Source organism: Platalea leucorodia, assembly GCF_965183815.1.
Source record: "Platalea leucorodia genome assembly, chromosome: 5".
Taxonomy (NCBI): domain Eukaryota; kingdom Metazoa; phylum Chordata; class Aves; order Pelecaniformes; family Threskiornithidae; genus Platalea; species Platalea leucorodia.
In genome coordinates this window covers 14,147,868-14,163,535 of record NC_138827.1, presented here as the reverse complement: position 1 = coordinate 14,163,535, position 15,668 = coordinate 14,147,868, and the positions used below count along the sequence as shown (strand labels likewise).

Sequence of the window (15,668 nt, the reverse complement as noted above, 5' to 3'; positions counted from 1 at the left end):
TCATACCACCATTTTTACATGCTGAATCTGCATATTAGATACAAATGTTAAAAATTAATACCTGTGGAATTTGCAACTTAAGTTACAGAGTTTCTTTTTTTTAAGAAAAAAATTATTCCCATTATAGGTCTCGAGAACTGAGATATAAGGGGATCAAGGGGAATATTCATATTACCTAACTCAGCACTTACATTACAAGCTTAGGTTAAGAAGACTTTCTTTAGGAAGACTCCATCTAACGGAGGGAGAAGCTCACTGAAAGGGTCTTTCAGAGAAGAAATACAAAGTTAAGTTTTTAACTGCCTTTTTTAGTGCCTTTAAAGGCACCAACATTTCTGTTTTCTACCCAGGAACAGCGGCCTCCACATAGTTGTGAGAAGTTAGGCAGTGTACATTCCCTTGTGTTTTGGTTGAGTCTGAAAACTCTCCAACAATTTACACTGATCTTAGTGATGGCTGCCAGGGTCGTGCCCCCGGCCATGCATTCCCATCACCTCTTTTGCATTGTCCCTGATGCTTGTGTGACCCCCGTTTGAGCTAGTTCAGGGAGCTGAACAGCTGAAAATTAACTTTAAAAACACTTCCCTTAAAAAGCCTAGATCTACTTTTTTAATATCAGCAAGGGTGCCGTTTGTATTACACCTCAGGGGCATTTCACAGATAAAACATATGATTAGCAACAGACTAGTATATATTCTAATAATAGATTTATTATTTTTCGTAGCAAGGGCAGAACAAAAAATAACTCTTAGTAAGCCAAAAATACTAATGCTCAAGATACAGTATACAAATACCATGTATGTCTAGAAGCCAAGAATTTGTATAATTAACAGATCTTACAAAAACACTCATATATGTTTAAAAGTAATTAAGGTAGTATGCACATGAAAATAAAAGGTTCTTGCCTTCTCAGCCATGTAACCCCTTGAACTCAGACCTGCAAGTGCTACATGAACTAATTCCTATAGAACCTACTGGAAGTTCCAGGGCTGTGACATTTCAAAGACCATGTCCATAAAGGAACTGGGAAGTTTTACTTAGATGAAAAAAATTCCTTCGCATCTATTTAACACCAATTTATAACCAATAAACTAAGAAAACAATACACTTCTTTCCATAAGAAAGTCTGCCAACTACTACACATCTCCAATTTAATAAATTTAACTAGGCTACACGTGAGGCCACTTATCAGAAGAGTCCTACAGAATGAAAATTATAAAATTTTCTGACGCGGTCTGTAACAAGACCAACATCAGCACAGGCAGAAATAACTCCAGAAATCCCAACTTCTTCAGGAACAAACCTTTTGTGGAGTTATATTTTTGTTCTGCATGAGCTATATGGGTGGTGAAGGGTCATCTTTGAGGCACATGGAGAGAAGAGTCTTTATTCACTAGAAATACTCACTCGATGATAGTCAGAAATAGAAATCAAGTCTCACCAATCACCTGCTTTCCAGCTGTAATAACTGTAAGTAGTCTGATCCAATGCCACGCTATAGCTGCTAACAGTTCCTCCTTTAGTCCACACATAAACCTTCTCGTGCTGAATTTAAAATATTTGAAGTAAATGAAAGATGGGGCCAAGCACTGACAAGAAAACAAGATACTGAAAATTTGATCAGTGAGCAGTATTCACTCTTAGTTCTAAGACAGACAGTAAAATAATATGTATCAATTTAAACTTAATCATAATGCACACACACAAAGAATTCAGATTAAAGATGCACAAGCTACCTTAGTTCTGGCATTTTCTAATCTCTGCACAAGTCTTATAAAAATTATTCTACTTTAGATGTTAAAACTGCAAGAAAACACAATTTTGAAAAGACCAACAAATCATCAATTTGTTCGTTAAAAACTATTTAAATACATATTATGTATGTATATATGCATATATATATATATAGGAGGAAGAGGGAGGAAGAAAGGGCTATTTCTGCAATGAACTCAACATGAACAAGGTTTTGCTCCATGAGGAACCTAATTGCCTCTAGTCTGCCCACAGACTCATTACAGCAAAAAGGTCCAAGTGGACCAAATAACTAGTCCATTCAGAATGTGATGTTCAGGTAAAGCTGTATACAAAGTTGTTACATGCATGAAAATCTTTTATTTTACTCAAGAGTGTGTTCAAGACTTGTACGTATGTGCTGGTAAGAACAATAAAACAACAACAAAAAAAGTCCCTCTGAGACATACAAAAGCCCAAGCCCTTCACTTAACAGCTTCCTAATAATTCACTTTAAGACTGTTTATTAAAATTTCTATGGTTTGTTTAATCAGTCAGACAATCTTTAAAATATTAGCCAATATTTCTTTGTTATTCAAAATATATGACTATGCACAGAGATGACAGAACCTTCCAGAACAACCTTTCAAGGACTATGAGCCATGGATGGACACAGATCCCCTTCTGTTCTTTTTAAGTGGTGTGAAAGTCACACAGCATAACTCTGAGACTGAACTGCCACAACCTCTCTCTCCGTACCTTGGTCATTCCTGGTCTAAGCATCTTCTGGTAATGCATGAAAACAATCTTGATAAACACCTATTACATACGGTCTTCCTTCACCTCTAATAGTACTGTTACACTGCGCTCTCAAGAAACTACCTGAAACGCTGTACTTAAAATGTTAGTAGGTATGTATACATATCTCTTTGAACTTGCCTTGAGAAGTCTTGAGAATAAGTCATTTTTCAGCTAAAGGTAAGCTTGTAAACCAAACACAGACCTACCACAGTAGAGAGAGTTAGAAGTTGCATGATATGGCCACAGAAAAAGCCCGCTCTCTCCACCCCGTTTCTATTTAGACTAGGCTTGTATGTACTCCTCCAAATCAATTTTTAAATTATTATAATTATATACACAAATAATTCACCTGTTTAAAAACTAGCACATCCTTAAAGTGTTGATCTAAAGAAAGGTAACACAAGAGGTAAATCCAATACAAATTAATGAGTTTCCAATAAACAGTAACAGAATCTTTAGGAATTAGAAAAGCATCATTCCACATTTAATTCAGAATGCTTTTCACTCTCCAATAAGTATTGCCCTCACATTTAACCATCTCTCTCTGTCCTTCCAACAACTAAACACTCTGCAAGTTGCTTATCATCTCTGCATCTAATGCAGTTTGAAATTTGCTTGAAAACACTTCCTACACTTAGCATATTTATAAGTTACATCAGATCAAATATTTGAATTGAAAAAAATTGGGCCTCAGAAAAATCTTCTTCTATCTTCCATGTCATGGCTTCTGTCAAAGCATTAATAGATAGCATTATCACCTTAAATGCACATTCCGGTACGTGTAGAATTCTGAATTACAGATTTGATCAAGCAGCACAAAAAGATTACACTTGTGTTGCTGTAAAACTAAGAAAAACCAGACAAGCTTCTCTTTCTTAATATTTAAAGATACCCATCTCCTACTGGAGAAGCTTAAAGCTTTGCACTACTTTTATCTATTTTAAAATCATTCTGAACAACATCCATCAATCCAAAGACGTGTATTTTCTAAGTATTCTTTCACTCTTCAACAAAAGTGAGACATTGGGAACGTACTTAAATCCATTAAGATGCATGTAGAGTAGCCTCCAGCAACTTCCAACCTGTTTAAATAAGCAGGATTTTTCGATTTCCATACAATTATTCTAGTATTTTAGTAAACATTTTGTACCTCAGTAGGCATCAGTGTTTGTCAATCTCATACATAACTAATAAATTCCAATCCTGCAACCAGCTCTATGTATGCAACAGGACTATGCCCAGGCATGCTAGACCACTGAGCTAGAGGTCACTGCAGGATAATGTTCTTCTAACTACAGTAGTTAGTTACTGTGTCGAAATGATCCACTTCTACCATCACCTCACAAATTCTAATTTGATAATTATAGTGATTATCAATTAGCATCTCATCGCTATTTGATGACACACAATGACTCGAGGCTAACTAGCACCTAATACACAAGTTTAACAAAAATGCCATGAAAAGAGGCATCATGGCAGAGGCTAGCAGACATAAAGAACTGAGTAAACAAAGAAATGTGCAACAGTTTTCAGACTCTTACAGGTTAATTTTCCTGACAAGCTTCCCATTCACAGATGGGCCAATGTAGTAAGCTGGGTGAGACATACACATAGTCTGAACGGTCGCCTATGCAGGTCTGCAGCCATTACGGAAGTGGGAGTACCACTCTAGGCTATGTTCATGGGACAGGCCACAACCTTTGTTACCTGTACATTTCTTCTGCCCAGAAAATCACTCCCATAATGAGAAGGTCCGCACTAACAATACTAAGGTTCGAAGAGAATGCTTTATTATTCAGTACAATAAACCACTGTATGTTTCATAATAATTAAATTCACTTTGAAAAGGAAAAAGAAATCAAATAAATTGTTTTATCTAATCATGTAACACAACTACCAGAAGACAGAAAAACTGAAGAGCTAAGTACAAAATGAATTTACAAGTGGTTTTATCTACAGTTCGCCTCTAGATCTGCTTTTACATGATCATTCAACTCTAGAGAATACTCAACCAACCTGTTGCAGTTGAAAACCTTCTCTTCCATTCACCTTACAGTACAAGATACTTAATCTCAACGACTTCATCTAATCTGTTTCCTATGAACTGAGAACCTGCATTTCAGTGTGCCTGAAATATTTCTTATTTCTTTAATGCTGAAATAGTTATTATGGAAACATTAGCTGGTTATAGCATAGTATTATGATTCATTCAAAATAGCCATGGCCCATATATTTAGAAAGTTCATTTTTTATCACATAAAAGACTGGAGGCATGTAATTCTCTCATGCATATGACCACATCATTCCATTAAAAACTTTCTGTGGCTGTAGCAGAATTTCCATTTTCATGAAGGACTTTTATAAGAATTGTCATCTTCCCTCTAAAGTAAATTTTCGCATAAAAATGATGAATGTATTAGAATCCATTAGAATTCAGAGTGCAAAAAGAACCGTAAGTTATAAATGAATACAAAATTTGTGAAAACCTAATAGAAATACCCTGCATTAAGACCTCCATGCTGGTTTATGTGTCAAAGAATGTTTAGAGGACTAACTGTAATTTGCGTTTTCTGCATTATATAAAAATAAAAATGTATTTTGTTTCTGCTTTATATATTTGTTTTATCTTTCATTGTTTAATGTCTTCTAAACTACATACCTTTATCTGCACCAATATTTCTCAGAAATAATGATGTGTCTTATTCTCTTCACTTTTCCTCCCCCTCTTAAATACTGATGGGTAAAACTAACTTGGTGTTAGGACTTTTCTTTAGCATAGTTTGTAAACACTACATAACTCCCTGAGATACATATTACCTAAAACTGATGCTACTGCAAATGCGTAGTAATCTGAAATATGCTATCAAAAAATTTTTCTAAATTTGTGCTAAATGAGTTTCAATTCTCTTTTTAATCCAATAAGATGGCTAGTTTACTACTAAATTACAGAAAACTGTTTTACATGGCATCTAAATTGATTCCTGAATCACTGGCACTTAAAACTGCCTTAAATGAAAAATTTTTGCTTTTTTAATGTAAACAGCAAGAATCATCAGCATTTGTCTTCCAAAATGGAAGCATCAAGTTGGCATTTATCAACAGCAACTACCAAAAGCAAAAAAAAAAAAAAAAAAAGTGACGTGAATTGTAATTTGTAGAGAGAATTATTTCAGGTATGTCTTGTTTCAGAATAACAATACCCTGTTAGGGCTTGCAGGCCTCAGCACAAGTAGTTTGGGAATAGCAATGACAGCATAAACAAAGCACTGAAAAAGGTTTATGAGGGTGGAGTCCATTATTAAACACTGGATTAAAACTCTTCTGTATCCTGCGGCTCCAAACTTTCCAAGGATGCAGTAGTAAACCCTGAGCAGACAAACTACAGCAGACCTGGCTTATAACCCCTCTTCCTCAACACACAAGCCCATCCAGTTATTAAAACTGAATGCACTGTTGTTCCCTATGAAATACTTGAAAACAAAGAACTAAAACACAAAGACCATTCCCCTTCATAGAGCATTAACTTCCGCTTTTAATAACTAACTCATCGTCCCACACGATACAGTTCTGCATTGTCCAACACATACCACTTCAGTCAGACAATGCACACAGCAATAAAACTCAATCCAGCAAAGAAAGTGAAAGCTGCATTTGTTCAGCATGTTATTTGGCGCAGCCAACTGTAATGCTTCTGCCTGCCATTTATTGTTTACTCTGTCAAAGGATTATTAAGAATTAGGCTACATTTGGCAATTTTTTGAGCAGGGAATTTAGATGCAAAGTGACTGACACTTGATATTTAAAGTCTATTGGTCGACTCTGACCCTTCGTTTACAAGTGACTCATTTGACTGCAAGGATCTCTGATGTGGAAATGCTCAGATACGAATCAATTGCAGTTTTTGTCTCGGGTAAATGTTACTTGGCAATCCAAAAGAAACGAACAATGCTCGAACCGAGGTTCACATAGAATAGTACTCATATGTTGAAAGAATTCCTTTTACATGCCTGATTTAGTTCTAGTCGGCGGATTTATGACTCCCCTTCTCCTAATAACTTATCTCAGTGCACAGTGTTTTTAAACACACACACACACACAACCAGCAGTTAACTCTTTTGCTGCCTAGAAGAGCAGTAATGTACGGACGTATTTAAGTAAATAAAAAAGCAGGTTTGGTCCCGATAGGGCTTTTGATTCTCTGTGGGAGGTTGGGAGAGGGGAAGGATAGGATGAGAAAGGGAGAGAAACATGTAAGTACAGTTTGCAAATCCCTGTAAAGAAACGACTGTGTGTAAGAAACGACCATTCATACATGAAATCAGCTCAGTGCGAATTCTGCAGTTTACCTCTGATAAGGATAAAGTAAAAGGGTTTCTCTGTACCCGAGCGAGATTCCCTTCCTCTTAGAAGGCAGATGCAGCATTTCTATAAACAAAAATGTCTCTAGCCCTACCTTGTGCCAGTGCTTGCAACATGTGGAGCTGAAGCAACAGAAACGCCCACCATCCCCGACAAAAGATGAAACAGAAGTTTAACTTTATCATCATTCCGCCTCGCCTGCTATTCCTTCGGGCAATAATTTTGCGATCCACCTTTCTTTCAACCGTTATTGCCTCACTGATCCCCATCCGATCCGAATGCCTGCCACTCCTGACAGCGCTTTGGTCATTGCTCATTCCGCACCCCGAGGCCGGGCTCTCTTTGGTGGGGTGGGAACATCGCCCGCTGCCTTTGCCCCGGAGTTTGGGGGGAACTGAAGCCCCCACTTCACAGGAACGGCGGACTCTTTGATTTGTGCTCACTTTGCATGCAACCCGAAAGCAGCACTCCGTGTGCCTCCCGGTATGATAATCGCCACCTAAGTCAATGTTTCTTGTGGAGGTATTGATTGCACCAAAACAACCAGTCAGAAATGTGAAACACATGTTTCTCTGCACTGTCACATCCAATGCCTTCAACAGAGAGGGAGTAAGTTTATGGGCGTCAGTATTTCAGTAAATCCGGATCCTTCAGCACATCGCTCACAGAAACAGGGAAAGACTGATCCATCTTAGCCACCAGCAGACAATCCAAAGAGTACCTTTCATACCGCAACGCCGATGGAAACTGTTACCCCTGTGATTTCTATGAAGTGTGGTGAGTTTTCCAGCACGTGTCCCATTCTCCTGGAACAACCTTGCGATGGAAGTGTTAAATTCTCGCGGGGGGGGGGGGGGGGGGAATCGTCAAGGAAAAAAAAAATAAAAAACAACTAATTGAAAGTGTCTCGCTATTCCTTGCGCTAAGGATTTATTTCAGACAATTTCAAGATTAGCCATGCAGACAGGGTAGTCTCCAGATATCCCCGCAAAGCTCTGCATAGTTTATATTAATCCGATTTTCCTTTGGATACAAATCTCTACCGTCAATAGAAGGGTTTGAAGGGTCCTCGAGCAGGTAAATTGAGCAGCTCTGGCCGTGATTCCAGCTCGCTGTGCAAGCAGTCAGCCACAGGCCAGCGGCGGTGTCACTTGAACTCTCGCGTTCAGCCGGAGGTAGGGAAAACCTCAGTTGATCATATCTCCCTCCTCCTCGAAGACTGGTGCTGATCTCTTTCTTGCAGGGAGACCACGACAAAAATCACCTCTAACGTGTAAGGCGCTTCTCTTCTGGCCGGCTGTGGACGCAGCAACGAAACAAACCCTCAGCTGGATAGTGTCCGGGGCCGGGGGGAGGGAAAATCTCCCGAAACAAACAGCAACAAGGTGAAATCCTTCCAGCTTTGCTTAGATGGACTCCTGCTTTCCTTGTTTGTGCAGCCCAGGGATCCTGGTTCTTCCTCCGAGCGTCTCTCCCTTACAGAAGCTGTAAACACAAGAGGGAAAGCGCTATCACAACAGCAGCAGCGGCGGCAATAAAACCGTACCGAGGAAAAAAAAAAAAAAGCGCTGGAGGTTTTACATTTAAACAATGCATCGGGTATTGTTTCAGTCCCGCCTTCCGTAAACGGAAAAGTTTCGTGGGAGATTCCCTCCCCCCCGTATTAAAAAGAAAGAATACGAGTAGTTATAGAAGAAGTGCACCCAGGATGAACGCAAGTTAAAAACAAAGCACCTAAGCGCGAAGTTGATCAAACAAAAATCTTGTCAGCTCTCCCCCCCGCCCCCGACAGACAGCCTGAACTTTTCTCGCCTCCTTCGGCACAAGCGCGGTTTTAACCCTCCCCTGGCAGCAGGCTCGCGCTTCCCCCGCCATCCCTCCCGGGCGCCTACCTCGCCGCCTCCGCCCCGCGTCCGCGCTCCCCGCTCACCTCCCTCAAAACCGGCAGACGCGCTCCCCGCCCGGCCGCCGCGCCCGCGGGCTCACCTCCCTTCTCCCTTCCCTTCCCTTCCCTTCCCGTCCCTCCCCAGCCCGCGGCCCCCCCGCCCCAAACGCACGCCGCGCCTCATCCCACCTTCCCCTGACCTACACCTCAAGGGGGCTGTGTCTGTGTGGGGGAACATCCTCCGCCGAGCTGGGGAGGGAGGTACTGGACGGGGGTACGGGTGTGGAACTGTCAGGACTGGCCGGGGGGCTGTTTCATACACGTTTGCCCGCCGGCTCTCCACAGGCGCCGGAGGAGGAGTCGTGTCCCCCCCCCGCACACAGGCGCTGCCCGGCCGCCAGCGCGGGACCTGCCCGCAGCCGCCTCAACGCTCCTCGCCCCAACGCTCCGCTCCTCCCCCACCCCCTCCGGTAGCACCGCCCCCAGCCAGGCCGCTGATTGGGCGGCAGGGGGGGCGCAGGAGCCGCGCTCGCGCAAGGCGGGAGGGACATTGTCCCGCGTCCCTGCGCTGGCTAACGGCCGCGCGCCGGCGAGCCCGAGGGGACGCGTCACCCTCGCCTCCCCGCGCTGGCTAACGGCCACGCGCGTGCGCGCCCGGCGGGACGTTCTCCCGCGTCCCCGCGCTCGCTGCGCCCCCTAGGCCTGCGCAGCGCCGCCGCCGCCGCCGCTCCTGCTGCTGCAGCTGCTGCTTCGGCGGCGGCGGCGGTGGCTGCTGCTGCCAGGGGGCACGCCAGGCACGCCCAGGAAGGCTGGGGTGCGGCTGCTTCAGCGCGTGCATTCCCAGCAGCTATTCTTTTTGTCAGCGAAGAAGGAAAATAGCAGGTATGTGACACAGCCAGGGAGCCCGGGGGTGCGGATGAACCCCCCTTCCCGCTCTTTGTGTGGTGTTTAATTCAGCTTGCGAGGTTGGCAGTGCAGCAAAGTTTCTGAGCTTGGTTTCTTTTATTCAACGAGTTTAGCAAGTGTTTGAGTTGAGGGCTGGCAGCCAGCTTCTGCTCTTTTTTCCTTTTTTGACAAGTTGTCTCTTACGATAGAGTCATGCAGGCAAACATAGTAAATTATCACATCAAATGCGAGGTCATTTTTTTGTATTATTAACAGCTGGCATGATGAGTTTCTGACTGAGGTATATTATTCAAGAAAGCACCTTCTCTCACCTTTGTTATTATATAGTATAAAAAAGGCAAAGTGTCTTCACTGTTCCTACACCACCCCAGCACAGGTGAACAGCATTTACGAGTTCCTTGGCAGTGTCTGCCTTGCGTGTGTGTAACGCACGCTCCTCAGTTGCACCCTTTGCTATCGAAGCCATCAAATCCATGCAAACTACTGGTCAGTTTTTCCTCTTGACCCTCCCTTTGTATCTCACAGGTAAATCTTGTCTGCCAGATTCTCACCTCCACTTCTAGTATCTAACAGGTTATTAAGGTTTATGACATCCATTTTCTGCCTTTCCTTCATCCCTGTGTGTGAAAGCTTGTTGCTCCTATGCTCAAGAAGTTGCTGTACTTCGATTCTTCTGTCACCTTTTCCTGGTGACTGAAAGATATGAGCTGTACTTCAACAGCCGTCTCTTCCTTGTGGTCAATAGAGTGTAAACAGCGATTCTGTTGTATCTTTCACATCACACTTTTTCCTTTTTTTGTGTGTAGACCGCATGAATAATTATCTACAGGTACCAGGACCCAGTGCTTATGATTTTCCTTTCGATATATCCGTTTTAATAACAATGCAAAGTGAATGCGGATTGTTTTCAGCTGTGTTGAGAATGAACCTCAAGGAAGTAACCATCTGTAACTCCCATTGCGCCATTCATAGTAGTTAATTTATTGCAGCATGAAGAACCTTTTTATTTAACTAGTGATTTTGGGTGGGACTGATTTACCTTAACTGGAAATGGAAAATACGTTTAATTGTGTGTTTGGCGGTTGTTTTTAAGTACTGTTAACAAAGGAGCATAGGGCTGCTGATGGAAATATTAGTTTAAGATTTCAAATTCAGTTTGATTTCTAAGAAAGTACTCGGTGCTTCTTTATAAGTTCTAAGGGAGGCAGTTTGTGGTGGTTGTGTTATTATTGTCTGAAGTCTGCTGAAAGAGTCATTGTCAAACTTGAGTTTTAAAAGCAAGATGCTACGGAAGAGAAACACTAATTTCTGTTACCTTGTTTAATTTTAGTGAAAGCTTGTTTCCTCTTGGAATGAATACATTTTCCTTGTAGCACTTGATATCTGTTGAACATGCAAACATAAGAATAGGAAGCTAACCTATTTTCATCATTCAGGCCTTGCTTTTTAAAAATTATTTAAATATGGTAGTATCTTTTATGGTTGCCAACTCCACATTTTGGGTGAAATGTTTTCAGTTTGTTATTTCCTTATTTTTAACAATAACCATGTCCCTTTGACATATCACAAAGGACAACATTTGTGCCTTTTTTTTTTTTTTCTATTTGCTTTGGTTGCAATAGCTGTACTTAATAGTGTTCAAACTAGAAAAAAATTATCTGAAGTCTTGTTATCTAGATTACTAAAAGCATTTCACCATTTTACTAACTCTGTTCTGTATCTGCTTCTTCACTCTCCTGCATGCATCTAACAAGTGAGGAACTAAACCGTTAAACATGCAGCGGGAAAACTAGTAGGAGAACAGCTCTCCCACCTGAAAAAGCATAAACAACAAATCTAATGCTCATAAAGACAGAAAAAAGGAGGGGATGGGTTTTCGGGAGTTTTAAAAGTAAGTAAAAGAAGTAGCAATGTAGTTAGCTTCATTTAAAGGTGGAGAAAATGAGGGAAAAGAGATTATTTCCAATGACTGTTGTGTTCTGCAATGAGGTGTGAATGTGGTAAGTCTTCTAAGGGCTGCAGACTTTAGTATAATTAGCACAGAATGGTGGGGCATTTTATTTACTTGAGTGGTGAGACAATGAGACAAAAGAGAAAGGAAGAGAAGGGTCCGCTACTCCAGACAGGCCACTTAATGAAAGACAGCTTTCTAGCCAAGAAAATAGAATCATGGAACTGCTTCCAGAGGAAAATCTCACCAGCGTTGTACAACCTTAATTTTTAGTTTCCTTTTACAAGACTTTATATCTTCTAAGGCATAGCTTATTGACTCTTTCTAGTGTTTGGAGTTTAGCTAAACTCCTTTAGAGAGAGTATTCTCATGTACAAATAATTTTATACACTTTTTGAGAGATGAAGCAGGTTGTTTTGATCTAGTGTATCTCCTGATGCAGTCTCTGGTTCTTGCAGTCATTGGTTGGTAGTACCCAGCTGGGGTGTAGATTATACCAAACGCCAAGTTTATTCAACCACGTAATTGCAATGGTTTGCTTGCCTATTTTAGTCCTGTAAGCCAAGTAATTATTTTGCTTTCATTCTTCTACCAAAAAAGAAAATCATTGACTGCTTAATTTTGTATTATGTGGTATTTTTCACCAGTGCACTTTCTTGGATGATGACTTACTCCACCTGAAAAATTTAGCTGGTAAAGAAAAAACCCTTACCAAAAACTTTGAAAATTAAATGGAGAGAGAGATGAACACTTTAACAGGCAAAACCATAATATACGGTTGCCACCTAAGAGTTAAAATTCTAGTAAGATCTTCATCATAAGTCATGTAGAACACTTAGTATTTCTAATTCCTTGGATTGAAGGGTTTCCTATAGAAGGTATAGATCATGTGAGTACCCTGAAAACACTGTTTTGTTGTTTGGCTCTACACTTCCATTTTCCTTCACTCAAAAACTTAAAGTGCAAAACTCAGGGCAAGTGATTGCAGTGACTACCACATGGCTGTCCCAGAAGATTTTTATATTGCCTTTCCTTTTCTCCCAAGAGGGACAGAGCTTTAGAAAACAGTAAGTATGTGAGTAGAAAGTAACTTGCTTTCAAATGGGATTGTTTTTCAGCACGCTAAATCAACCTGAATGCAGTAAACTATTGGGAGGGGGCTAAAATCTTCCTTAACAAGGGTATATTCCCAAGGGTCACTAGCCAGCTGCTTTGCTTTTATGGTGTAAATATGCTTCTACATCAATAATAAGCATTGGAAGAGAAGAAAAAAAATATCACATTACATAGCTGGAAGTCTCAGGGGAGACATTAAACAATGACTTCACCACACTTCTGGAAGTATCTTCTGCAGTGAACGCTGTTGCAAGAACAAGAATAACTCCCATTAAATTTTACTGGGCTTAAATAACTTAATATGGTGTCAGTTATAAAGCCCCAAAACAAACAGAATGATAGATTTTTGTTTTCTCCATGTGGTTTGAATTTACATAAACGAAATTAGAATTAGATTTATATACCTCTTAGGTCTGATTTTAAATTCAGAAATGCTAGCAAATTCAGAGTTAAATTCCTTCTCTTGCTGCTTAATATGCTTGTGCTTAGGAGTCTGGGAACAGACAAGGTACAGTTCTAAGGCACAGCGGTAAAAGTTGAGGGCAGAGTGAATAGATTGAAATGTGTGTTTCACGGCTTTTATGAGTCTAAGAGCTATCCTGATAGAGCTGTAGCACAGCTGTGTTTATATTCAAAACCAGTTATAGCTCATATGGACAATGTCTGTACAGTCAGGAGAAGGGGCTAGTGTCGTTTCTGAATTACCCCATCTTCTGTATTATCCCAATGTAACAATAGGCTTTCCTATTTAGCTATCAGAAGAAATTCACAATGACCTAGCCACGTTGCCCTGCTGTGTTTTATGGAGTAGAGAGTTAGCGAAGTAACATAAAGGATCAAGACAACAGGTTCTGCGTTTTTGAAATGCAGACGTTTGAAAACATTCTTAGAGCCTCCCAGAGGAAGACTACAGGGGCTGTAATGATTCTACTCCAGACAAGTTTGGCTAGAATGTAGAGAGAGATCTTATTTTAAGAAGTCTGTGTCTTCAAACACCAGCCGGTCTGGCTATCCAGCCATGGGTTGCAGGGATTGCCCTTTCATGATTCACATGACACTCCAGGCACAAGTGACCTGAGCACTTTGAGGAATGTCTGAAATTGCCCATAAATACTAGGGAGGACTTTGGACAAAGACTAAATCTTTCGGTTGTACCTAACCTTTATACTTATGAGTGCCATCTTGGTAACTTTCTCAACCTTCTAGTTGATCAGGAAAAAAAATAAAGCAGAACTTGAAACCATAAGTACAAAAGAAATCTACTAAATTTCAGCTGAACCTGTGGTAATATTACTACTGAAATGCATTAATGCATCAACTTACACTTGATCACGCTAGGTAGAAGACTTTCAGAAAATACCATCGTGCTATAGGCAATGTGGTGTTAGCTGCTTTTCCCTCCCCTCCCCTTCATTTTTTCTCCAGAACTGAACAAAAAGCCATGCACAACATTAAAAGGTACTGCTTCTGCAGGATGTGTTTCAGGTAGAACATAAAATGTTAAGCACTTTGAAATGAGATTAGATATCATGGTGTTTTCCACTTTTCAAAGCGGTAACTTTGATATTCAAAAAAAAAAAAAAAAAAAAGTATATTGTATATACTATCATTGTATACCATGCAAGATCCTGTGATCCTGTGTGATTTCTGTTGGTTACAGTTTTCTTAATTTCCTGATCTTCTTTTACTAAAATGCTATAATATGACCATGGTTTCACCTGGAGAGGATGCTAGTTCAATGGTTAGTGAACTGATTATTGTCTCCCATGTGCTTACTCACAAAGATATTATAAAGATGTAAACAACAGTCTTGCAGTCTCTGAACAGTGTTGTAGAAGAATGTGTTTTTATCAAGTGCATGGGTTATTTTCAGATGCAGTATAAACACCTTGTCTTAAGTAAGCAAAGACATCTGTTGAACATTTTATGATGGGATTACATTATTACTGCAAAGAACAGTGTTAAATATATACATGGAGATCATATTCCAAAAATAGCATATTCTTGAGGTACTGTAATTAATTGAGAAATGCAAAGTAATAGATGTGATGAGTTAGTTCATTATTACAATCCTGCATTTTTATGAATTGATCGACATGATTTTAATGGAATAACTTTAAAAGAAAAATCCCATTTATTGCGATGTGATAAACAGATAACAAGAAGGAGGATGAGAACAATTACCACAAGGGCTTGAGCAATCACACTTACTAAAGGGTGCATAACTGAACATCTCAGCCATATTACTGCTGTCATAGTCTACAATTTGCCCATCATATAAAATAAATGGGTCATGAAATGAGAAAGTAAGCTTTAAAGAATACATAGAAGGTATTTACAGTGACTGCAGCATTGGCCACTGTAGTTATATTTTTTTTTTCCTCCATAGGATATGAAAAGATATTGATTAGTAGTGTTTTAAATTAAGATTGAAATCCAGAGGAATCAGCCACTATGGGGACTTCAGCAGAGAGTTTTCTGGCATAATGAGACCATTGATTGTCTTTTAATGACATTTTGGCTTTATTAATCTTCTGGGCCTGCACACTTGTGTATCCAAGAATTTTCCAGATTTATTGATGACTGAAGTTGAGACATCAGGCTTAGATCCCATAACTCTGGTTTCCAAAAACAAAGAATGGACCAGACGGTGTCAGTTCAGGGAGATGAAGTAAGAGGATTAACGTGAGTGAGCCAGAGTGCCAGCTGGTTTTTACAAGTACTGCTATTTTGGTGTAAAATTAAAGTTGTCCCAAAACATTTTTCCCCAGTTATTTGGTGCAGAGGATTGTCACCAGCAGGTTCTTATCGTTAGCAGCTAAAATAATTTATTTGTCACCACTCTTCTTGGCTGCATCCTTGTGTACGTCAACTCACCCCTTCTCTTGACTGAGTGTCTATAATTCAACTGGCATCTAA

The 15,668-nt window shown here is 40.3% G+C and overlaps 1 protein-coding gene across 1 annotated transcript in view; it reads right to left on the bottom strand.

Moving 5' to 3' along the window:
* The window catches only part of SDK1 (sidekick cell adhesion molecule 1), a gene marked incomplete at both ends in the record, with an annotated part of 418,553 nt that extends 411,096 nt beyond the window's left edge, over positions 1 to 7,457 (bottom strand). Inside the window, one exon of the mRNA XM_082312411.1 lies at positions 6,986 to 7,457. Coding sequence (XP_082168537.1) covers positions 6,986 to 7,457 — 472 coding nt within the window. The remainder of the gene's footprint in view (positions 1 to 6,985) is intronic.
* Between the last annotated feature and the right edge of the window lie 8,211 nt (positions 7,458 to 15,668).